Source organism: Pelodiscus sinensis, chromosome 19, assembly GCF_052426305.1.
Source record: "Pelodiscus sinensis isolate ZL-2025 chromosome 19, ASM5242630v1, whole genome shotgun sequence".
NCBI lineage: Eukaryota > Metazoa > Chordata > Testudines > Trionychidae > Pelodiscus > Pelodiscus sinensis.
The window spans coordinates 23,916,664-23,941,225 of NC_143070.1; the positions used below are offsets into that span (position 1 = coordinate 23,916,664).

General features: G+C 52.5%; 1 protein-coding gene and 2 non-coding genes across 12 annotated transcripts in view; 2 read left to right on the top strand and 1 right to left on the bottom strand.

Moving 5' to 3' along the window:
• The first annotated feature begins 3,518 nt into the window (after positions 1–3,518).
• On the top strand, positions 3,519–3,593 carry TRNAM-CAU (transfer RNA methionine (anticodon CAU)). Its single transcript has one exon. It is a non-coding gene; the product is annotated as a tRNA-Met (tRNA).
• Positions 3,594–8,591: 4,998 nt separating this feature from the next.
• On the top strand, positions 8,592–8,673 carry TRNAS-CGA (transfer RNA serine (anticodon CGA)). Its single transcript has one exon. It is a non-coding gene; the product is annotated as a tRNA-Ser (tRNA).
• Positions 8,674–13,267: 4,594 nt separating this feature from the next.
• Positions 13,268–24,562, bottom strand: part of LOC142821620 (zinc finger protein RFP-like) — a 244,336-nt gene continuing 233,041 nt past the window's right edge. For 2 of the 10 annotated variants that reach the window (XM_075913168.2, XM_075913172.2), the window contains exons 2-8: positions 22,494–22,918; positions 19,128–19,223; positions 18,083–18,313; positions 17,950–17,972; positions 17,323–17,438; positions 15,837–15,896; positions 13,268–14,275 (exon numbers count right to left, since the gene is read on the bottom strand). In XM_075913168.2, coding sequence (XP_075769283.2) covers positions 13,764–14,275; positions 15,837–15,896; positions 17,323–17,438; positions 17,950–17,972; positions 18,083–18,313; positions 19,128–19,223; positions 22,494–22,918 — 1,463 coding nt within the window. In that variant the 3' untranslated portion in view covers positions 13,268–13,763. Of the gene's footprint in view, positions 14,276–15,836; positions 15,897–17,322; positions 17,439–17,949; positions 17,973–18,082; positions 18,314–19,127; positions 19,224–22,493; positions 22,924–23,788; positions 24,122–24,562 lie in introns of those variants that run through there. The other 8 variants (XM_089771041.1, XM_075913171.2, XM_089771038.1 and 5 more) reach the window with 7 other exon arrangements.

Sequence of the window (24,562 nt, forward strand, 5' to 3'; positions counted from 1 at the left end):
TTTCTCTGGGTGGGTAGTTGAGATTTATAAATGCTTGGTAGAGATCCTGAAGCTTCTGGTCTCTGTCAGTGGGATTAGAGCAGATGCGGTTGTATCGAAGGGCTTGGCTATAGACGATGGATCGTGTGGTGTGTTCTGGATGGGAGCTGGAAGCATGTAGGTAACTGTATGAGTCGGTGGGTTTTCTGTAGAGAGTGGTGTCTAATTTTCCATTGTTGATTTGTACGGTGGTGTCCAGGAAGTGGATCTCTCGTGTAGAATGGTCCAGGCTGAGATTGATGGTGGGGTGTAGGTTGTTGAAATCTCTGTGGAATATCTCCAGTGTTTCTTGGCCATGCGTCCAGATCATAAAGATGTCATCGATGTACCGTAGGTAGAGGAGGGGTGAAAGGGGACAGGAGTTGAGGAAACGTTCTAGGTCAGCCATAAAGATGTTAGCATACTGTGGGGCCATGCGTGTACCCATGGCTGTGCCGCTGATCTGGAGGTATAAGTTGTTCTCAAACTGGAAATAATTGTGGGTGAGAACAAAGTTACATAGGTCTGCGATCAGGTTGGCAGTAGTGTCCTCTGGGATAGTGTTTCTAATTGCTTGTAATCCGTCTTCATGTGGGATGTTGGTATATAGAGCTTCTACATCCATGGTGGCTAGGATGGTATTATTGGGGAGGTTATCGATGTTTTGTAGTTTCCTTAGGAAGTCAGTAGTGTCTCGGAGATAGCTGGGGGTATTGGTTACGAAGGGTTTGAGAAGAGTGTCTACATAGCTGGATAGACCAGTAGTGAGCGTGCCAATACCAGAGATGATGGGACGTCAGGGGTGCCCAGGTTTATGGATCTTGGGAAGTAGGTAGAACAATCCTGGTCGGGGGTCAGAAGGTGATTCTGTGAGGATTTGTTCCCGAGTAGCTGTGGGGAGGCTTTTAAGGAGACAGTGTAGTTTCTTTTGGTATTCCAAGGTGGGATCAGAGGGGAGAGGTTTGTAAAATGTGGTGTTCGAGAGTTGTCTGGTTGCCTCCTGGTTATAGTCGGCCTTATTCATAATGACCACAGCACCCCCTTTGTCAGCTGGTTTGATTACAATGTCCAGGTTGTTTTTGAGACTCTGGATGGCATGGTGTTCAGCGCGGCTAAGATTGTGTGTCACTTGTTGTCGTTTGCGAATAATGTCAGTCTGTGCGTTGTTGCGGAAGCTGTGTATATAGAAATCCAGATTGTAATTCCGACCGTCAGGGGGAGTCCATATAGAATTATTTTTCCTTTGGTGTTGATAGGGGGGATCTGGTAGGTCAGATTGATGTTCAGTGGTGGTTTGGAAATATTCTCGGAGAGGGAGGCGGCGAAAAAAAGCCTCAAGGTCACCACAAAATTGTATCCAGTTTGTGGGGGACGTGGGGCAGAAAGAGAGACCCCGGGACAAGACAGACTCTTCTGCTGGATTGAGTTTGTAGCTGGAGAGGTTAACAATATTATCCGGTGGGTTGAGGCAGTTGCTGTTGTAGCCAGTGGTATGGAGCAGGTTAGAAAATTTATTGTCTTTTCTTTGTTGTAGGGAATAGAAGTGTGTATAGTAGATTTCTTGTCTGGTGGAACAAAAGTCTTGCAAGGTTTCCAAAAAGGACTCAACAAACATTTGAACTATCTCACCCATTACCAAGATAGTTTCCCCAATTATCACCTCTAATACCATTAACTCACAAACATCCCACTCTCCCTACCTCTAATATCATCAATTCACAGACACTTACCTTCCTTCCCCCCGCCCGCATCCCCCTCCTGTTCTGCAATGTGATTTGTCCTTTTCATAATTGTTCATTTTTTTTAATTGTATCCTTTGGTATATATGGTTATGACTATTTTCTTCCACTATTTGATCTGAGGAAATGGGTCTAGCCCACGAAAGCTCATCATCTAATAAACCATCTTGTTAGTCTTTAAAGTGCTACATTGTCCTGCATTTTGCTTCAGCTACCCCAGACTAACACGGCTACATTTCTATCACTATTCAGGTAGGACTGTGACTGGTCCAAGCAAGGAATGTGTCTTGGGGCTAGTTTAGTGACACCCTAAGGCCGTGTCTACACAATGGCTGTGTCTAGATTGCATCCCTTTTCCATAAAAGGTGGGGGAATTAGCTCAAGTGGTAGAGCGCTTGCTTTGCATGTAAGAGGCAATGGAATCAACACCCACATTCTCCAGTGATAGATATTTGCTTTTTCCTTGTTTTACAGGCAGAGACAACAAGGGGGCTAAGTGCTTCTAGGGGCCTCTTTGCAAAAGGCAGGGGACTGGTTTCTCCAGTGCAGTGGGTGTCACGTTTGCCGGGCATAGAAAAGTTCCCTGGCTAAAAGCCAGACAGGCAAAGTCCTGCCTGTAACACCCAGAGGAGGGGATTCACTTGCCTGGGGAGGGCAGGAACAAACCAGCACTTGGCTGCCAGCTGTTTGCACATCTGGACACAGAAGTATCCTGAGCCTTGGTTCTACCAGCCAGTTTCTTTTCAATTCACTGCAAACTGCGTCCCAGCTGTAGGTGACGCTGAATTCTCCTGCCTGGGGAGGGTGGGAACAGACCAGCACTTGGGAGCTTGGCTGCCAGCTGCTTAGCACATCTGGACACAGAAGAATCCCAAGACTTGGTTCTGCCAGGCTCCAGTTTCCCCTCTTCTGTTTCTTTTCAGCTCCCTGCAAACTGCTTCCCAGCTGTGGGTGAGGCTGAGTGTGTGTGAAACCAGCTGCGCTTTGGATGATTTTGTTAATTTTTTAAAAAGCCTCGTGCACCTCTTCTGCCTGGGGAGGTGTCTGGAATAGACACCTAGTGTGACTTCACCCTGGGGTTTTACCCCTTTAACCTCACCCAGAGACTCCTGACAAGTCCACTCCTGTGTCCATCTCCGCCTCAGGCCAAGTGTTCACGTTTCATATCTGAGGAAACTCCTCCTCCCTTTTTCCTGCCAATCCTTCCTGAGCAAGCTTTACCCTTCTGTGCCAATATACCAATAAAGTGTATTATCCCACCAAGTCCCTGTGATACCAACTTCTTCCTGCTTATTACCCATAGTCCTGTTTGTCTGTACCAGCATCTAAGACACAGATTAGATTTTCCTTCCCAGTGGTCCCACGTCCCTCCTTTATCTCTGCAGTTACAGCCCCTGCTCTCTCCCATTTCTGGCCCATCTCCCAGGTGTCCATGTGATTCACTTACCTGTGGGCTTTGGGCACCTGCCCCCATCAAACCTAGTTTAAAGCCTCCTCACTAGGTTAGCCAGTCAGCACCCAAATACTCTTCCCTTCCTCGACAGGTGAACCCCGTCCCTGCTGAGCAGCCCTTCCTGCAACAGCATCCCATGGGCAAGGAAGCCAAAGCCCCCTGCCCACTGAGCTGTAGCTTTCTGTGCCCAGGGGGCCAGACACTGCCTGGGCTCGATGGCTAGAGGGAAGTGGGGAATGGCTGCTCTTTGGGAAACAAAAGTGTTGTCTGGAAACATAAAGAGACATTTTAAAGAGACTTTGGAGGTGGGCACCATGGCTCAGTTGGCTTAAAGCACCTGCCTCATAAACAGGAGATCCTGGGTTCGAATCCCAGTGGTGCCTTATTGTAACCTTTGCGCACATTTACTCATGCCCTTCTGGGACACAGAAGACACTGCACAGCTTACTTCGAGGTGAGGGTGCTGTGTAGATGTGCCTGTCCTGTTGAGGGCCAGCCTGCTGTGGGGAGGCTCTGGCCACTTCCTTTCCTTGTCTCTCTCAGGCTGTGTCTACACTGCAAGGCTATGTCTACACTGCAGGCTTTTTGCACAAGTAAATTTATAGTTCAGCATCAGACAACAGGGCTTCTTGCAGAAGTTATTCCTCTCCCCACGCGGAATAAGCCCTCTTGTGCAAGAACTCGCCCACAAGGAGGCAGTGTGGACAGACAACAGGGGTTTCTTGCACATGAAAGCGGAATATCTAAAATGCCCGTCAGAGCTTTCCTGTGCAGGAGAGCGTCCACACTCATCCACAAGGAGGCAGTGTGAACAGGCAACAGGGGTCTCTTGCTCAAGAAAGCCCTATGGCTAAAATGGCCATCAGAGCTTTCTTGGTAGGAGAGCGTCCACACTGCCATGGGCTCTCTAGCATAAAAGTACTTCTCTTGTGCAAAAGCACATGGCAGTGTGGACGCACTGTTACACAAGACCTTTTGCACAAGAATTCTTGCAGAAAACAGTTCTTGAGCAAGAAGCCTGCAGGGTAGATGTAGCCAGGGGGTGTTTGGGTCTGTTACCAGCACTGAGCTTTGTACAACAATCCAGGGAACATTGTGAAAAGGCAAAACCTTCCAGCCCTGGGTGTCCCTGGCCAGCCAGCAAGTGGCACAAAGGTTCCCTGAAGCACTGACTTCAGCTGATTTGAAACAAACCCCCGCACCTGAGAGGTGGTTAAGGCGATGGACTGTTCAAATCCCATTCTCACAATGTGGTTGCAGCCCTCTCTCTAGCCTCTCCCAGAGGTTCAGTGCCAGCCCCTCCTGTAACCCTGCCTGCCCCAGCCCCTCCCACTGCAGCCTGGGGAAAGGGGAAATCTCCACAGAGACACTCCCAGATGGGACCCTCAATCCCTTCTGCCCTCAAGGAGAAACCTCACAAACTGACAGACAATCCCCAGGCCCTGAGCATGGTGCGGGCGAGGCCCATGGGGCAGTTTGCCTGGTGGGATTTGGGGGGTGGAGAAGCTGTGAAGCTCTGTGAGTGGATAAGGTCCCTGGCTGTGCTGCGCCCCCTGCCGTGTGTGTGACTCAAACTGTCCCTCGTCCCCTTTTGTGTGTCTGTTGCGCTTCCAGCTTCTTTCCTCAGGCACGTTCATCTGGCAAAGACCCCCCCAGGGATCTTGTATCTTCCTTTGTGCTGCTCAGCTGCAGACACTGCCAGGGCTGGAAGGAAATTGCTGCACTTTGGGAGTCAAAGGTGTTGTCTGGGACCATAGAGTAGAGCAATTTCACCTACCTGGCCAAGGAGGACACCATGGCTTAGCTGGCTAAAGCAATTCCCTAGTAAACAGAAAAACCTGGGTTCAACTCCTAGTGGTGCCTTATTACAGCCTTTGCTCACATTTTCCTATGTGTTTCTGGGACACAGAAGAGGCCTCCCCTGGCCACCCATGGAACTGCTGGTTCAGGAAAAGGCTGATTGGGCAGGAGTGTTGGGAAGAAGGAAACCACAAGTGAGAAGCACCTGATGGCCACGTACCCTCACTCTCCATGGCTGCAGGAGCTGTAGAGGTTGCACCCTCAGGCTCTCTGAGCACGGACACCCCCAGGGAATCACAAGGATGTGTGGCGCTGGCTCTCCTGTCCCAGCAATTGCAGTCAGAGCCCTGCCTTGCCAGTCACAGCAGCCTCTGCACCCGCTCCAGGCTTGTGGTTTCCTTCTTCCCAACACTCCTCCCCAATCAGCCTTTTCCTGAACCAGCAGTTCCATGGGTGGCCAGGGGAGGCCTCTCCTGTGTCCCAGAAGCTGCCAGGCTCTGACTCTTGTCCCGTTGGTGCCCCCATCTAAATTCTCTTTTAAATCGGTCTTTATGGTCCTGCTCAGGGCGTTTTTCTCCTCAGCAGCGCACAAGAGAGAAGCTGTTGCCACTGGCCCTGCAAGGCAAGACGAGTTTTGCCTGCCCCCCTCAGCCTGACTCCCTACTTGGCCCCATTCCCGCCTCCCTTCCTGGGCTGACCCAGTGGCCGAAAGGGGCTGCGGCTGCTGCCGACAGGAAAGAAGCTGGGAGGCAAGGTGCTAGCAGCAAGAGATTCCGGCTGCCTCTTTGCCCTGGGTCTCAGTGCGCCATGCCAGCCACCAGCCACCTTGACCAAACATCAAACCAGTTGGACTAACCAGCCTATATCACAGTGAGTCGCCAGTGGCCCTGTCAGAGAAGAGCCATTGGCAACTGCAGAGACATCCCTTCAGCTGCTGGATGCACCTTTCTGAAAGGGCCATTTGTAAGCCATGCTCTGGTTGGCTGGCTAGCTCAGTTGGTTAGTGCCTGGAGCTGCTAATGCCCTGTGGTGACTGTTCTACTGCTTCCTCCCCCCCCCCCCCCCTTCCTTTAGCTGCCTGCTATGGACAGGGAAGCAGAAACAGGGAAAAGGCTGAGAGCTTTGCAGGACTCAGGCCAGAAAACTGATAGGAGGGGGGTCCAGCCTGCACAGACCTAGTGGCTAAAAGGCTCTTGGCCTGGCTGGCTTCCCCCAATAGCAGGGAAAACTCTTCTCTTCCCTCTATTGTGGGGCTACTCATGGGCCTGCTTGCTCAGCTATTTAGAGCTTGATGCTAATAATGCCCAGGTCACGGGTACAAGCCCCATGCAGACCCCACAACACTGAAATTAGCTTTGTTTGAGCTGCTCCCCACGAAAAGCGGTGAGAGGGAGCCCTTGTCTGTGGGACCCACTTGTGCCTGTGGTTCAGGGTTAAATAAGATCTCCCCCAGGAGGTTGCTTGTTCCCTTCCCACCTTGCATTGGCTGGGAATCAAATCAAGCAAAAGGCAGCAAACATCAGGCACTGTCATGGTCTGGGCCACAGATAAAGACACTCTTGGAGCTGTGGTCCGAGGAGGAGTCTCTGCAGGCCATGCAGTCCATGCGGAGGAATGTGGACATTTATGGCCAATGGCTGATGGTCTTGCAAAGAAAGGCCACCTCCCTCCTACCCCCACATCCTAGACCAAGTCAGAGCCAAGGTCAAGGAATCACACAAGAGGTATGAGAGGGAGGAACCGCATTACTGTGCATGCTCTCGGAGAGGATGAAAAGCGGTGAGAGGCAGCCCACAGCTGCAGGACCCATTTGTGCCTGTTTTTTCAGGGTTCAAGTAAAACCTCAGCAAGGAGCTTTGATGCTCCCTCTTTACAGTGCATTGGCTGGTAATCAAACCCAGGTCAACTGCTTGGAAGATAGCTATGCGCACCACTATACCACCAACACCTGCCTGCAAAGCTGCTGGGAAAATTAGTGAGGGAAGCCCACGTCTGCCATGAGGCTGGCCAGAGGCGAGAGGGTGCCTGTGTGGTTTGGGTAAAGCAGAACTTCTTGGCCATTAGGCAAAGACCAGAAGTGGTGATGCTGGGGTAGTGGCTGCCCTGCACTCTGCGTGGTGTGAGGAGCCGGGCGGGAGAGGAGTCCCAGAGGTTGTTGGGTGGGAGAGTAGAGTTTATAGGACTTTGGGCTAAGCTCTAGAGCAGCCAAGGGAGAGGTGGGGAAGTGACTTCTGGATACTCCGTATGGCCTGGCAATCAGGACCAAGAGCTGTTCTTGTGTTTGTTGCTGTAAAATGTTGTTTCTGGGTCATTTGGCTAAGCTCGAGCGCTTCTGCCTTCCAGAGAGCCATGTCACAGACAAAAGCCCCCAGAGACTCCTTCAGGGACACATCTCAGGACCAAGCAAGGGGCGGCAAATGCCAGGCACTGTCATTGTCTAGGCCAGAGATAAAGACCCTCTTGGAGCTGTGATCCCAGGAGGAGTCCCTGCAGTCCAGGTGGAGGAATGCAGACATTTATGGCTGAATGGCTGATGGCCTTGCAAAGAAAGGCCACCTCCCACCCTGCATCCTAGACCAAGTCAGAGCCAAGGTTAAGGAATTGCGGGGGGGTATGTCAGGGCCCCTGAGCGCAGCTCCCGCTCTGGGGAAGCACCGCAGCACTGTGCATACTGTGAGGAACTGGACCGAATCCCGGGGTGTGGGGAGCCCCTGTCTCCAGGGATAGTTGTGGAGTCTGGGATAGAGACACATGGGCAGCTGCAGCTTCAGGATGACAACGCTGATGACCTGCAGCGCCAGGAGACGCAGGAGGACTCCCAAACATCTTCAGGCAGCGGGGAGGGAACATCAGGTGAGTGCTGGGAGGTTGCAACACACAGGACATGTCTACACTTGCAGTCTCCTTCAGGAGAGGAATGCAAATGGAGACATTCAAAATAGTAAATTAAATTGGGATTTAAATATCCCGCGCTATATTTGCATAATCGTGTCCGGGCGCTGTTTCAAAATACTTTATTATGAAATAAAAAACACTGTTTAGATGCAGTTATTTGGGGAGAAAACCCTTCTTCCGAAATAACCCTTAAACACTCCCCTCTGGTCTGGACCTAACAGCAGTGTCAGCGTTTGCTAGTCGGGGCTCTAGACAGCACCTGCACAGAGGGAGACGGCAACTGCGGGATGCCCTGGCCAACTGTCCCAATGTCTCACAGCAGAAAAGAAAACAAAAGAGGCCAATGCAAACGGCCCCCTGGCAGCGAGGGAGTCAGCACGTCGGTGGGTGGGCCAGGGAGCTGGGGGCAGAGCTGGGCTCTAACTCGCTGGGTGACCTTGGCTCATTCAGTGAACCTCTCCCTGCCTCCATGGCCCTTTCTGTACAGCAGGGACAGCAACACTCACAGCCCCACAGGAAGGGGCTGGTTTGTTGCTTCACCCCACGGCCCAGCAATGAGCCCCCCAAGCTCCCTCTGTGCTCTGGGAGCCAGGTTTGCTGTGTGAATTCGGTGGGGTAGGTGCCGTCAGGTAGGCACTGGGATTAGTTACCAGTTTCCCTGGCCCTGGGGAAATACTGACTTCATAGCTGTGATGGCCGAGTGGTTAAGGTGTTGGACTCGAAATCCAATAGGGTTTCCCTGCGCAGGTTCAAATCCTGCTCACAGCGAGGCCTGTGTTTTGACCACACCCCTGGCCAAGCAACAAACTGCACAACCCCTGAGCCACTCTCCCTGCCCCCAGTCAATCCCTTTCTGCACCTTTCTGAGAGAGACATGGGGCATGATGCTGCGTTGTGGCTCCCTGAGCTCTAGGGAAACTCTCAGCTCCTGCAGCCTCTGCCCCTTGCCCAGCACCCCATGGCTCAGCCCTACCCCTAGGGGCTGCCCTGCTCCAGTGTATGATAGGAGTTGAGAGGATGGAGCGTCTGGGCCTGCCCCCAAAGGGCCATCCATGAAGGGCAGAAATGCTGGGGATATGAAGTGGGTCACTCTTCCCGAGGTGCACAGCCCCTTCCCCCCCCTCCTGTGTTGGGAGCAAAGGGTCTAGAGAAGTATTGGGGGAGAAAGGGGGGGTCTTGTTCCCTGCTCTTGCTCTGCCTTGGGCACAGAATTAGTAACAGAATATTTGTCCAACTTTATGTACAGAAAAAACTGACAAGCATGTTTCTGTCCCATGTTTCTGTCCGGTAGTGGTTATCATGTTTGCTTAATATGCAAAAGCCTCCAGGTTCAAAGCCAAGCAGAAACAGGGGTGAGGGGGTTCTGCTCTTATTGTGGCTCCCCAGGTAAACACAGCTCCTGCTGCTTGGGAAAAGCCCAACTCCCAGGCTGAGTAAACCAAGGAACAGCAGGAGCCCTGCCCTAGAAAGAGGCCAGTGTGTTTAAGTGCATGGCCCAGACAGACAGCCCCAGGCTGGGAGGACAGAGCTGCCTGACATCTCTAGTGCTCCTCAGGACCACAGGGGCACATGGGTGTTAACAACATGCTCATGTGGTGCCATGTTCCATCCAAGCCAACAAGAAGTGTTTCTTGTGGCATCACCCCAAGGCTTCCAGAGTTGAGTAGCTCTGCATTAAGGGTTCTTATTAATGTCAAGAACCTCAAGCAATGTAAAGCCAGAGTGTGATGGAACTGGAAACGAAAATATTGCCACTAGAAGGAACTTTTTCCAAGGGTGCACTTGGAGTTGAACCAAGGACGACTTGATCTGCCATCAAATGCTTTACCACTGAGCTACACCCTTGTGAAAGTAGACAGCTGCATCCAGTGTTGGGAACTGGGCAGGGAACAAGAGACTTTTTTGTAACATACCTCTCAGGTGGAAGGGACCCTCACTGACTGACCCCAGATTGTGACTGGTGCTAACAAGGGATTTGCTCTGAAAGTAGCAGAGCTGGGGCAGGACAGAGACTCCTGAGCGATGAAGGGGCTGGAGGGAAGCCAGGAGAAGAGGCCAGCCTGAGAGTTGAGAGGCCCAGGTGCCCCCGTGGGCTGTCAGCTGTAGGTGCCATGGTGCAAGGGGCAGCACTCGAGGCTCTGAATCCTCCAAGATGAATGTAAGTCTCAGTGGGACTGGCTGGGCTGGTTACTGCAAGGTCCTCGCGCTTCATGTGCTTTGGCTTCCTTGTCCTTAGGGACAGTGGAGACAATTTTGTACCTCCTGCTGGGTGTCCAGACTGAGCTTGGTCTCCAGACTGAGCAGGTGGGAGGGAGGGGTCTGATGCTGTCACAGCTGCAGCACAGGTCACCCACCTGGCCCCTGAGCTCAGCCCATGTGAGCGGCAGCCAGACAGTGTAGTGTGAGTGGAACAGAGGGTCATGGGGGGAGGGGAATTTGTATATTTTAGGAAGGGTCCTGAGTCCTGGCTCCCAGCTACACGCCTTGGAACAAAGACCAACAGCCCCTGCACAAAGGGCATTGTGGGAATAAGAGTTGGGACACCAGCAAGTCAGTGGAAGATGGGAGTGAATCCTGCTACCTCTCACTTGCAAAGGCAGCTAATTCTGCTGCACCTGCAACCTGTCTCCAGTGCTCCTGCCACTGCTTGGCCCAGGAGGGCTGGTGTCCAGCAGCTCTCTGCCCCAGTGTGGCTGGCTTTTGGGGAGAGCAACTAGGAAGTTGTGGGGTTACTGGAGCCACTTAGCCCCCTGGCTGTAAAGAGACAACCAAGGATTTCCCCCAGCATTGATCCCACTACCTCTTACATGCTAACAGAGCACACCATTTGAGCTAATACCCCTACTGTATTAGCAGGGGCCTTCTTGGAGGCTCTTCCCTTCTCCACAGAGACATCTGCCTTCTAGGTCAGTTAGTCATGGGAAAGGAGAAGGCTCCAAAAAGGCCACAAGGGCAACTCTCAAGGAGACTCCCTGCAGCAAAGCCATGGGGGGTCTCTGAGATGGCCCCTGCCCTGCAGCCTGTCCCACCTGGCCATTGTCATGGACTCTCTGTTATGTCATCACCTCCCAACCTCCTTTAGCCAATAAGCTGAGGGGATGCAAAAGGCCCTTGTGATGTCACTGCCACACCCACCCCTGACCTCCAGGGCTAATGTCCTGCCCCAGGCAGCCCCTTTGCATGGCTGAGCTGCTCCCAGGGGTGAAAGTGACACATTTCTCACAGGGACTGTTCTATTGGGCACCACCCCTCAGGTGGGGGAAGGCTCAAGGCAAGAATTTGGGGGAGGGGTTGTAATAGGACAGTACCTGTAAGAAAATGTGGACTGGAGTGTTAGAGGCTCAGGGATCTGGGGAGCATGTGAGTGTGGTGGGGGGATCAGGGCAGGCGTAAGGATGTGGGAGGGTAGAGAAGTCAGGGCACAGGATTAAGGATGTGAGGGAAGGCTTGGGGGTGGGACCGTGTGTGTGTGTTGAGGGGGTCAATAGGACTAGAATCCCAGCTCCCTCTGCTCTGGGATTCCTGAGGCCCTTTAACACACAAGGGCTTTCTCTGCAGCATGCTGAAGAGACAAACCCGAGCCATAAGTGATGCTAAATAGCCGTAGTGTGGACGCCCCACTGCTGCTATTTCAAAATCTCTCCTCCCTAGGGCCATTGAAGGTCACTACTCCCCCATGCTTCCTGGGGTTCCAAAGTCACAGAGCACGTCCATGCTAGATCTCTGGCAGAGGGGCCACTGAAAGTCAAAAGACCAGAAGGGTCATCTGATGGCGGTAAACCTCTTCTATGAGGAAGCCTTTTTCCAAAACAGCGTTTTTGGGAAAAGGCACGTGTGGACTCAGAAGAGGAAGTTTTTTCAAAAGAAGAGGCTTCTGCCACTCTGTGCATAGTAATCATAACTGAAATGTGAGATAGCATCCACATTGATGCATTCTATCTTTCAAAAAAGCATATGGCTTTCTGGATACACTTTCACTGTGTGAACGCTCTCTTTCAAAATGAGCTTTTCTGGAAGAGCTTTCTTCTGAAAGAAGCCTGCAGTCTAGACATAGCCTCAAAAACAGGTGGACCCAGGAGGCAGAGGGACATCTGTTATTCTCAGGGCACGTCTAGATCATCCTTGGCCTTTGAAAGAAGATATGCAAATTTGGCACGATATGATAAATTCTTTCAATGCCATTTTCCTAAGAGTTTTTTGTTTTTGTTTTGTTTTTTTAAACAAACAAACAAACACCACAGTCTAAACATGGTTCTTTTGCGGGGGAAAACCCCTGTTTTGAAAGAACCCTTCTTCCTAAAAAAATGAGGTGTACAGGGTTCTTTTGAAAAAGTTTTTTTGGCTTGAAAGCCCCCATCTACACTGCTTATTCTCCCCACAAAAACAGCTCTACAAAAGGGATCAGAAGATATGCAAATTGGAAGCTAACACTCTGCTCCTTGCTTTCCTTCTGCTGCTTCACCTCTCAGGATAACCATGCCTGTCCCATGCTGAGAGCCAGGCCCAAGCAGCAAAGAGACGGTTGGACTCTCTTGCTGCCAGGGTCTCACCACCCATCTTCTTCCTGCCATCAACACTGCAGCCCCTTTCAGCCACTGGGTCAGCCCGGGAAGGGAGGCAGGAAATGGGGCCATGTAGGGAGTTGGGTTGAGGGGGGAAGGGAAAGCTCATCTCGTCCTGCAGAGCCACTGGCAGCAGCTTCTCTCTGGTGGTGCTGCTGAGAAAATGCCCTGAGAGAGAAGTGGCAGCCTCAGAACAAGGGGTGCTGGTGCCACAGTAGCTCGGTGGGGCGAGCGTTAGACTTGTAACCCTTCTGCCGGCAGCAGCCAGGGCTGTTTATCTAATTTATGATAGAAATGTAGCCGTGTTAGTCTGGTGTAGCTGAAACAAAATACAGGACTATGTAGCACTACATAGTCCTGTATTTTGTTTTATCTAATTTATGTGCATATGCATGGTAAACTCTAGAATTTATTTCCTTTCATATTGAGTAAGGGGCATGGGAAGGTTTACTAAAAGCCAAGGGGGCACGGGGACTGAAAAAGGTTGGGAACCCCAATCTAAATGAAGCTTTTCCCACAGTCAGGGCAGCTGAAGGATTTCTTCCATGTGGATTCTCCTATGTCTAAAAAGATGTGAGCACCAACTGGAAAAAACCACCTGCAGAGAAATAAGTGAGCTGCAGAGAGTAAAAGGGCCTGATCACGCTACAGCCACCTGGGGCAGGTGTTAGAGTCTGTCCAATTGATGCAATGCAGCCAGACAGTATTGTCAGAGCACGTCTCCATAGAAATGACACTCATATTGCTGGTATCAATTGCTAGACTTAGGAGACGGGCTGAAAGGTGTGTTTCATACGCAATAGAAACAAAGAACATTTATTCAAAAGTTATTTGTACAGAAGTAACAAGACTCATGTTTAAATATGAATCTCCATGGCACTCGTCTGAACAAGCACTCCTGACCTCAGTATTGAGCACAAGACCAAACTCACTCCCTTCAGGGATGGAAAAAGTAACAAGCAGCAGTTTTTGCACAAAAGGCTTTTGCGCAAGAACGAGCAGTGCAGACGGCTCCTTGTTGCGCAAACCCCCTTCTTGTGCAAGAGCCATTCTTCCTGAAAAATGGAGCCCGTCTACACTGCTCGTTTTTGCGTAAAAGCCTCTTGTGCAAAAACGGGCGCTCATTACTTATGCAAATGAGGCTCAGCAATATTCCACACTTAGCCTCATTTGCATGTTTTTGCAGAAAAAGGCTACAGGTAGAGAGAGCCATAGAGATGAAAAGCCAGGAGCTGGGTACAGAGGACTCCTATGAGGTCACAGAGTCTGAGGTGTGTGAGACCAGAGAGACTGATTTCAGGGGCGCAGGCTGAGCTGGGATTCTGGCCACACCCGGAGCCAGGGTCGGATTCTCTCCCGAGGAAGGGAGCCAGGTGGGAAAGAGAAGATCAGGGCTTCAGTACCAGGATCGATAAATGTCACCTGCCGCTGGTCACAGTCCAGACAAACCCGGATCCTGTGTGGGAGGCTCAGATACAGGCGGGTCACAGGGGAGGTGAGAGCCCAGAACTGGCCACCCCACTGCTGCACAGCCCAGATACCCCCCTCAGGGCTACGGCTGATTCCTCCCTTCCTGCTCACAGACTCACTAGCCACCCCCAAGGCCCAGCATTCCCCATGCCCCACCTCCACCTCCCAACAATGTCTCCCCGAGGTGAATCCCTCACGACCCAGCACACAGGACACAGAGTCAAATCTCTCCGGGGTGCTGGGCAGTCGCTGCCGTGCACGTTCCCATCTCACACATTTCTGATCCCCAGACAGGACGAGGTCAGGATGAGCCGTGTCTGGATCCAGAGTCACAATCGCTGAGGAGAGAGAATGAGAGCGTATGGGGCAGAGCTCAGCCTTGGGGGCGGCTGGGGCCATTTCTCACCCTCCCCAGCAGCCCTGTTCTGGCTAGGACAGGCCTGGGCACCAAGGAGCTGCCTCTGTCCTGGGCCCTGAGACTGAGCCGAGCTGTCACTGCAGCACCTCAGCCTGGGCAATGGGGCCCGCTTCATTAGTTTCTCATCTGTCAGGCCCAAAGCAGAAGGATTCAGTGAGGCAGGAGCAGAGGTAGGTAGGTACCAGCTTTAAACTCCAGAGGGAAACTCCCTCCCTTTAAAAGGCCAACAAAAATGATTAGGGGTTTGGAATGGGTCCCATATGAAGAGAGATTAAAAAGACTTGGACTTCTCATCTTAAAAACGAGGAGACTAAGAGGGGATATGATAGAGATCTATAAAATCACGACTGGCATAGAAAAAGTGAATAGGGAAAAGGTATTTACTTATTCCCACAATAAAAGAAGTAGGAGTCACGAAATGAAATTAATAGGCAGTTTTAAAACAAACAAAAGGAAGCTTTTCTTCACTCATCACACAGTCAGCCTGGGGAACTCCTTGCCAGAGGATGCGGTGAAAGCTAGAAAATTAACAGGGTTCAAAAAAGAGCTAGATAGATTCATAGAGATTAGGTCCCTCAATGGCTATTAGCCAGGATGGGTAGGAATGGTTTCCCTGGAGGTGGATGATGGGAGGGATCATGTGAAGATTACCTACTCTGTTCCCTCCCTCTGGGCATCTGACATTGGCCACAGTCAGCAGACAAACCAAAGGTCCATCTAGCCCAGTATCCTGACCCAGTCTTGCTGTTCTTATGCGAGTTCCAGAGCCCTTTGCCTGTTCCCGTGTCATGACTGCTAGTATGTCCCCACAGACAAGCCCCCCCCCACCAGCCTCTCCCCCCACACTGCTAACTGCCAGTTTGTCCATACAGAGGCCCCCTCTGCAGCCCATCCCCCATGTCCCTAACTGCCAGTCAGTCCCCTCAGATAGATCCCCTACTCTGACCCAGTATGGCTGTTTTTATATTCTTATGTTCTCCCCTGCTGCAGCCTCCACTCCCAGCCCAGGGCATAGAGAGGAGGGTGCAGCGCTGGGGAAGAGCCGCCTCACCCCAGAGAGCAGGGCCTGGGCATTAGTCGCCCCCAGGGCAGGTGGAGAGCCCATGGCTCTTCAGGGCACCTGGGTTCAATGGGAAGCAGCACAGCTCTGGCTTCTGGCCTGGCTGAGGGCAGGGTCTCTGAGGAAGGGGAGCTAAGGTGGGGTCACTGGGACGGGACAGCACAGGGAAGAGGCAGGTGCCCAAGGAGGGGCTGATCAGCTGTCCACAATCTGTGCTCACAGTAAGAAGTGAGGGGTCTGGCCATCCCATTTCTAAAGGGGGGCAGGACATGGCCCCTTGTCTTCTGATCCAGTGCCCCTGGGGCTCCTCACCACGCAGTGGGCAGGTTTGGGGCTCTGCCTGTCATGGTCACTGGGGGTTTTGTCGGCGACTTGAGCTACAACCACAGGAAGATTTTTCAGTCTCCACTTGAATCCTCACCTTGTCTAAAAGCTCCCAGGAACTGTCCTCTGGCTCTCTCCAGTGCAGAGGGCAGCGTGTCTAGTTGGGGGAAGGGATAAGAGAGGTGAGACTTCAGGAGTCCACCTAGCCCATGAAATCCCCAATCCCAACACGCAGACCTGGGTTTTCGTTATAACAGACACATCTGGGGTTCGTCTACACTGCGGAGATCGAGGCTGGTGCTGTCGATCTCCCAGGGTTCGCATTAGAGGTCGAGTTAAGACAGCTAATAGAATAAGGGGCACTTCTATTGCTGCCGGTAGCCCTCATTTCATGAGGAGTAAGGGAAGTCGGAAGGCGAGTGCTCTTCTCTCCACTGCCCGTTATGTTACTTTGAGAGCAGCTAGGCAATTAATGCAGTGGAAGTTATGTAGCTTAATTCAACTTTGTCCCGCAGGGTAGACGTACCCTCAGGTATTTAATATAAAAAGGTCTGAAGCCTCCTACTTTCTCTCACTCAGGCATCTCCCAACAAAGGAACCAACATCCCGGCAGCCTCACAGCCAGCCCAGGACAATCTGTGCAGAGATTCGCTTTCTAATCAATGTCCCCTCCCACCCTGCAGACTCCACTGGGTTTGGCTCATTCACTTGAAATTTGCCTAGGCCCAGCTGCCGCAAAGACTTTGGCTTAAAGTAACTTCACCCACTTGGATCTCTTGGACACCAGCAGGAGGTTCAGAGTTTGCCAACTCCTTGCTCTACCTGTGAGCTGGGGGGTCTGTGTACTCAGAGTCTCCACAGAGAGCAGCACGGAGCTGGGTGTTTCTGTCTATGGGTGTGTCTAGACTACATGCCTCCTTCGACAGAGGCATGTAGATTAGCCAGATCGGAAGAGGGAAATGAAGCCGCGATTAAAATAATCGCGGCTTCATTTAAATTTAAATGGCTGCCCCGATCTGCCGATCAGCTGTTTGTCGGCAGATCGGGGCAGTCTGGACGCGATGCGCCGACAAAGAAGCCTTTCTTCATCGGCACAGGTAAGCCACAGGTAAGATGAAGAAAGGCTTCTTTGTCGGCGCATCGCGTCCAGACTGCCCCGATCTGCCGACAAACAGCTGATCGGCAGATCGGGGCAGCCATTTAAATTTAAATGAAGCCGCGATTATTTTAATCGCGGCTTCATTTCCCTCTTCCGATCTGGCTAATCTACATGCCTCCGTCGAAGGAGGCATGTAGTCTAGACACACCCTATGTGTCGGCGATTTTGTGCTCTAAAGTCACTGTAATTACAAAGCGGCTTTTGGAACAAATAAGGTTCAATGAATCCACCTGAGTGTCTGGGACGGCAAGTGGGCCTCTCCCTACAATAGAACCAACATCTGTGGGATGGCAAGTGGGTGCCATTCTCACCTCACAATTAAACAGAAACTTAATCTAATGAGAAACCAAATGACCAGCATCGGTCTCTTTCCATAGCCTCAGACGTTTCACTCACTCTCCCCTCCCCCGTCCCTTCTCCGTACCTGTGAACTGCCTCAGAGTCTCCGACAGAGCAGTCGTTTTCTGGGAGAAACGCCTGACTCGCTCGTCCAGTTCAGGAGAAATCTCCTCTGGCAGCTGGAACGGCCCCGTCTCACACCTGGGGAGAGACAATGTCACATGGGGACACTGCACCGAGTGACTCAGTTCTCCAGCTCTGGCCAGTGAGTCGCTGCTCTGCTGGGCCTGGAGTTCAAATCCTTCAGTTCTCCCAGCCCGAGAGCAGGGGCAGCACAGCCCTTGGCCCTGCAACGTCCCCCTCAAAGGTCACATGAACAGTCTGCAGCTCTGGCCTGCGGAAATCAGCTGGGGGACTAAAGGAGAACTGAGTCTCGATGGCCAACTCACTCCTTGGCCTCCAGGCTCTGAGGGACAGGAGGTTCCCAGGGGAAGGGCTGAAGGAATCTGCCCACTAGGAACTAGACAGACACCAGCTCCTCCTCCCCAGCTCTTTCCATGTAGGTCTCCAAACACCCCTCAAGTGGGACAGACTCTCGGTTCCTGCTGCTCTGGTTCCTGCTGAATGTGCCTAGATCCCAGCAGTGACAGATCCATGTTCCACCCCACAGTCCTGGAGGGAGTGTGGTGTGAGGGGACTGAAAGCCACATACCTGCTCAAGGTGCTTCTGACATCCTAGAGGGAAGAGATAGAAAGAATCTCAGTTCCATCGGACACACACACTTGTGACTCAGGAGCCTCCCTTCCCTGTGTGGGGAGCTGGGATGTTTCTCCCTCAGTCTCACCTGCAGAAATTCACTCGCTGGCTTCTGACACGTCCCCTCCAGCTCACCAATCCGCTCACTGAGATGGGAAATCTGTACAGAGAGTTTCCTGACAGTGTCAGTCTGGAGCCTCCCAATCTCCTTGTCCAGCTTCTCCAGCTGGGCCAGCAGGAGTCGCTCTTGTTCCTCCAGGAACTGCCGCAGCTGCTGAAACTCAGCCACAATCATCTGCCTCTCTGCTTGTATCTGTTTCTGTGTGAAAACAGGAAAATGCTGGTCAGAGGCATGAATGGAGGCCAGGGCCCTTTCTTGGGGAGCTGAGTGCGCAGCAGGGAGAACTTCATGGAAAACCCTCATTTCTGCCATTTCTAACACTCAGCATACAGTCAATCTGTGGAACTCCTTGCCAGAGGATGTGGTGAAGACCAGGATTTTAACAGGGTTTAGTAAAGAGCTAGATTCATGGACGTTAGGTCCATCAAAGGCTATTAGTCAGGATGGGTAAAATGGTGACCCTAGCCTCTGTTCCTCTGAAGGTGGGTGACAGGGATACTGGAATGGATGGACCGTTGGTCTGACCCAGTATGGCTGTTCTTCTTTGACTCTGCCCTGTGGGTACTAGGCAGAGGAATCTCTCCCAGCTTCCCATTTAGCCCCTGCATCTCTCTGAAAGAGACGGTTTCCTGCGATGGGCAGTGCATTCTGTTATTCGTGGGCTCTGGGAATTCAAATCCAGAGCAGCAGGAGGCAGGACTCAGCACCAACCTGACAGAGAGACACCGGGGAGAAAACAGAAGCAAACCTGTGAATGCAGGAAATGAGCAGACAGCCCTTCCCAGGGACATTCAGGTCACTGTGGAAGTATTTCTGGGAAAGACACAAAGGCTGGACATAAACTCATCTCCTGACATGGCAGCTCAGGTCCTGTCTACACATGGATCTAACCCAGCAATCCACGGTCATGGAGCAACTCCCTATTCCACCTTCCCAAGGCCACACAGAAACTTGCCTCTAAACAGCCCCTCCCCCTGCCAGTATCTGCTGGTCCATAGCCACAGGCACCTACCAGATACTCCTGGCTTCTCCCCTCTCTGGTCACTTTCCATCCCAGCAGCTTTTCTCTCTCTTTCCTCAGAGTCTTCAAATGGGCCTGGATTTTCCCCTGAGGAAACAGAAATGAGCTTGGAGGTTTCATTGTGAGGCTGAGAGGGGTGTGGGACAGGACATTTCCCCACCAAAACTCAAGATGATTTTTGGTCCGAATCACTTTGTGATATCTGGGCCCCCAAGGAGATGAACCCTTATTAATGCAGCCTGGGAGTGTGTCAGTCTGACTTGTTACACATTCAGGTTCAGGTGTTTTAGTCATTACAGAGATCTCAGTTATCACCCAGCCTTACCAGTATGTATGGAGGTGTTAATGGTATAGCCCGTAGCAGGGCACTGGAGACACATGGAGGTGAGTCAATACACACGTGTTTGAGGAGGTTTAATAAACAAAGTGACACCAATCCCAGAAGCCCCAGAGTTTAAATATGAGCTGGGAGTTCCTGGGCAACCCCCATGAGGGATCCGGAGCCCATTTAATCTGGTTTGAGCTGCCCAGTCCTAGTTTTGTGGGGCTCTGTCCCTACCAGGCAGGGACTCAGACCTGGACGTGGCTTAGTCTGTGCAAACAAAGACAGGAGGGCTGTGTCTAGACTGGCAAGTTTTCCCACAAAATCATCTGCTTTTGCGGAAAAACTTGCCAGCTGTCTACACTGGCCGCTTGAATTTCCGGAAAAGCACTGACGATCTCATGTAAGATCGTCAGTGCTTTTCCGGAAATACTATGCTGCTCCCGTTCGGGCAAAAGTCTTTTTCCGAAAGACTTTTGCGCAAAAGGGCCAGTGTAGACAGCACAGTACTGTTTTCTGCAAAAAAGCCCCGATTGCGAAAATGGCAATCGGGGCTTTTTTGCGGAAAATCGCGTCTAGATTGGTCATGGACAAGTGCTTTTGCGGAAAAGCATCCTGCCAATCTAGACGTGCTTTTCCAAAAATGCTTTTAACAGAAAACTTTTCCGTTAAAAGCATTTCCGGAAAATCATGCCAGTGTAGATGTAGCCGAGGAGACTGAAGATGCAGGTCACCCGGGGGCTGGGCAGGAACGGGGGCAGTGCTCCTTTTAAGCTGTGCTCTTGTGCGACTGCTCAGGAGAAATTCAAATGCTGCCCAGCTGATTGGCAGAGCGCCCACAGCTAGGATTTGTGTTTCCATTGGTGGCGCACACATGTCTCTTGCTGTATATAAATTTTTTTCTGCAAAAGGATAGAAAAGGTCAGAGAGAACACTGGATGGGGGAGGCACTTCCATGGAGATGATGCAGGTGGAGGTGCACTGAGAAAGGAGGGGATGGGCCCACGCAGGGTGACTGATACAGATGAGGATGGACCCAGGCAAGCTTTGGAGGTGCCCTGTGCTCTGGGATGTTTCAGCGACCATCCTAGTTAGACAGGGAGATTTGTAAAGAACAGATGGATGCCGGTCCCACTGCTGTGTTAACTCTTGCAGTGGCAACACCCCCTGGGCAAGTACCCACTGCTGCAGTCCCTGGTACAGCTCCCAGCAGCAGTGCATTCTGGGACATTTCCAAAGGCTGCCTGGTGGGACTAACAGAACCACATTGGCTGGTCTGTGCCCAGGTACCCACTAGCACAGGTCAGGCCAGCCCCTGACAGCTCTGTCCTGGGGGTAGTTTTGCCCAGTCTGATCCCAGTTGGACCTGGCATGGCCCTGTGTGGTCTGGAACCCTGCTGTAGGTCGACTAAAGGTGCTTGGAGTCCCACACACCGTACAGCCCAGCCCAGCCCTCCTCTAGTGCTGGCCACAGCATCTGAATTTAACCTCTCATGGAGCAGCCCACGAGTTTAGCATCACAAAGGGAAACCTCCTCTCCCTCTAGTCCTGGGCCTGTAGCAAGGCGTCTTTCCCTCCTGACACATTTCAGCACTGGGGCCAGTGCTAAGGTGACAGCATGACTTGTGGTTAGGGCATTGAACTGGACCTGGAGAAACTGGGGCTCATGCTGATGCTTGATGCCCATGGGCAACTTGTGCTCCTCTCTGTGCCTCAGTTTCCCTTCCCTAATAGGAATGGGGCTAGTTGCCTTTCCCTGTCCTCCCTGCTGCCTCTATATCAGAGGCAATAAGGGGGAGGGAAGAAGGAGCTAGTGTTGGGGGGGGGGGACACTCGGCTTAAAAGGCGGTTACTCAGCACCATTTCCGTGGTGGAAGGAGGGCAGGGGAGTTAGAGCTGCAGTGATCCCGGGGGCGGTGCAAGCTGGGACTTTTCAGTACCGGCTCATGACGCCCCTGGGAGCTAACGGCGCTTCAGCTCTGCACTTTAAGACTGCATCTAGACTGGCATGATTTTGCACAAATACTTTTAACGGAAAAACTTTTCCATTAAAAGCATTTGCGCCAAAGAGCGCCTATATTGGCAAGTGCCTTTGCGCAAAAGATTTGCTTTTGCGCAAAAGCATCTGTGCTCAGTATAGACGTGGTTTTGTGCAAGAAAGCTCCGGCGGCCATTTTCGCCATCGGGGCTTTCTTACGCAAAAAATTCCTGTCCCTGTCTACACTGGCCCTCTTGCGAAAGAACACTTGCGCAAGAGGACTTATTCCGAGTGGGCGCGTCAGAGTTCTTACACAAGAACACTGACAATCTTACATTAGATTGTCAGTGTTCTTGCGCAAATTCTCGCAGCCAGTTTAGATAGCTGGCAAGATTTTAGATGCACCGTAAATGTAGTAAGCTCCCATTAGACTCTTATTACATTTAAAGTGCAGAGCAGCAGAGGGAGTGCCCCCCATTAACTAATCAAGTAGTCAATGGAAATTCCATTGACTACTCTCTTAGTTAATTAACTAATACTTAACATCCCAATTCCCTGCCCTTTGTCTAGCTACCCTGTACTGCTCAATGTAGCTACTTTTCCCTCCCTGTATTTTGTGCTGAGCCTAAATCTCATTTGGGATCTGGAACAGCTACTGTGATGCAAATACAAACAATAATTTCAATTCAATCTGTAAGGACCTACAGCTCTTAACTTCCCTTTTGCCAGTCACGTAGACCGGCTTGCTGTGCGTGGGATTTAAACCTCACTGATTGTCAGCACCTTCCCTTGGGTAAAAAGTTCCCTTATTTCCCAAATGGGAAGGGCAGCTGAGATTCCAAATCCTACGTCAGATATCTTGAAAGATTTCATACTTTGCCCCGATACAACATGACCAGATCAAGTATTTTGTTACAGTATCGCCTGGGCCAGGAAGGATTTACAATGAGAGCTGACTGATGATTCACACTGAGTCAAGGAACAGTCAGGGAAATTAGACCTGTAATTAAAATCCCAAGAAATTACCTATTAGACAGACAGAGCAGTAGTCCCCTACCTTGTACTTCTGGGCAGCTTCCTCCAAAGGAACCACCGTGTGCACACGATGCACCCAGGACCTGTCGCAGACCATACAGATGGGGGCTTGATCCTCCTCACAGAACAGCTTCAGCGGCTCCTGGTGTGCCCTGCATACCCTACCCCCCTTTGCTCCCTGAATTGCCTGCAGACTCAGCTGCTGGACTATTGACACCATGTTTGCCAGCTGCCTGTTGGGCTGGGTGTGTCTCTGCTGCACAGCTGCTCTGCATTGCGGGCAGGGGATGGCTGGGCCAGGTCCCTCCCAGCATCGTATGAGGCAGGCACGACAGAAATTGTGCCCGCAGGCTGTGATCACGGGGTCCTTGAAATAATCCAGGCAAAGAGAACATGTCACTTCCTCCTGAAGACTTTCCATGGGGCTTGCTGCGGCCATGGCTCCTTCTGAGCTGGGGAATAGGATCAGTTTAGATTCTGTGAGCTTGGGCCTGCCTCCAGTAGTAACTGGTTGTTCCCCTCCCGGGAGCAGCTGTTTTATGGATAGGCAAGAGCCAATGGGAGACATCACAGCCCTGGAGGCTTTGGTGAGAAATGTCCCACACTCTGGCTCTGGCATTAGCCCCTGAGCTGGTGGGGAGGTTCCCTGGGACATCACATGGACCCAAGAATCCACCATCCTGTGCTGATCAGCTCCCAGAACTGTGCATGTAAGGAGTCAGTGTGAAGCTTGTGCAGAACTCATGGCTATAGCTACACTGCCCCTTTTTGTGCAAGAAAAACCCTCTTGCTCAACGCCGCTATGCTGATTATTTTCAGAAATAATGACATTGCGCAAGAGGGTTTTTCTTGCGCAAGAAGGGGCAGCATAGACAGCTCCTACTGGAGCAAGAGCCTCTTCTGCAAAAATGACAGCTCATTAGGTATGCAAATAAGGCTGGGCAATATTCCTCACAGTAGCCTCATTTGCATATGTCTCTCCCAAGAAGCTGCGAGTGTAGATGTAGCCTTGTAGCTGTAGCCTTAGTGCTTAGTGTCCAAAGTTGGGGCTGTTCCTGCAGGGGCTGCACATGGAGACTCCCCCCCCCTTTGCCTTGGAAGTGTGAACCAGGCAAGTACCGAACCCCGCCCCCATCTCCTGGCCCCGCCTCCGTCTGTGTGACGCCCCGCCCCAGCGCTGCACAGAAACCCCGCCCCGCCCCTCGATGGGCCGGGCGCACTGCGGGGGCGGGGCGAGCTGCGCGGGGATAACACGCCCCGGTTTGCAGGGGCTGCTCTGGCCCCGCCCCCAGCTGCTGCCGCGCGGAGAGCGGTTACCTGCGAGCGGGGGGAAGGGCGCGTGTCCGGACGCCGCTACTGCGGGGAACGCGGCCCCGAATCGCCTCCCTGCAGGGCCCCGCCCCGCCCCCGCGCGAGGGAATTAATTAACGTACCGGGGGGGCGGGGGGACAGAACCGGGCTCCGTCCGGCCGCCCCCGCACCCCGCCCCCACCTCGGCTCCTCCGCCGGCGAGTAACGGCACCAACGGCTCCTCCGCAATTCGCGCCCCAGTGCCCGCAGGGAGCGGCCCGCAACGGGGTTCGCTGCGCGCGGGGAGCCTCCGCCCAGGGGCCAATGGCAGCGCGGTGGGCGGGGCCTGGGCAGGGAGAGGGGCGGGGCTGAATCAGCGGAGGGGCCCCAGGGCTTCGCTCTGCCGGGCGGGGCTCCCCGGGCCAGGGGGCTGCTGCCTCGCGAGGCGGGGCGGGGCATTTGCAGCGCCTGTAAGGGGGGGGGGGGGCTCATTGCCGGGCTGGGGCCGGTGCCCGAGATGGGAGGTTGGGGGGGGCATGAAATCCCCAGGCGGGTCTCCCTGCAATCGCCACGCGGGGAGGCGTGACCAGCCTCCTATGACCAGCCTGAGCCTCCTATTTCTATGTGTGGTGCACATCTGCACCTGCCTTGGTGCACACAACAGCATTTATGCCACAAAGATGGACCCAATTCGAGAGAACCCTGCCCCGAACCCTGGCAGGACAGCCTGAGTGACAGACACCTGCTCCCTCCCCAAGCCCCACAACACTCTGGTTTCTGCCCGTCCCAAAGGAGCGTTGG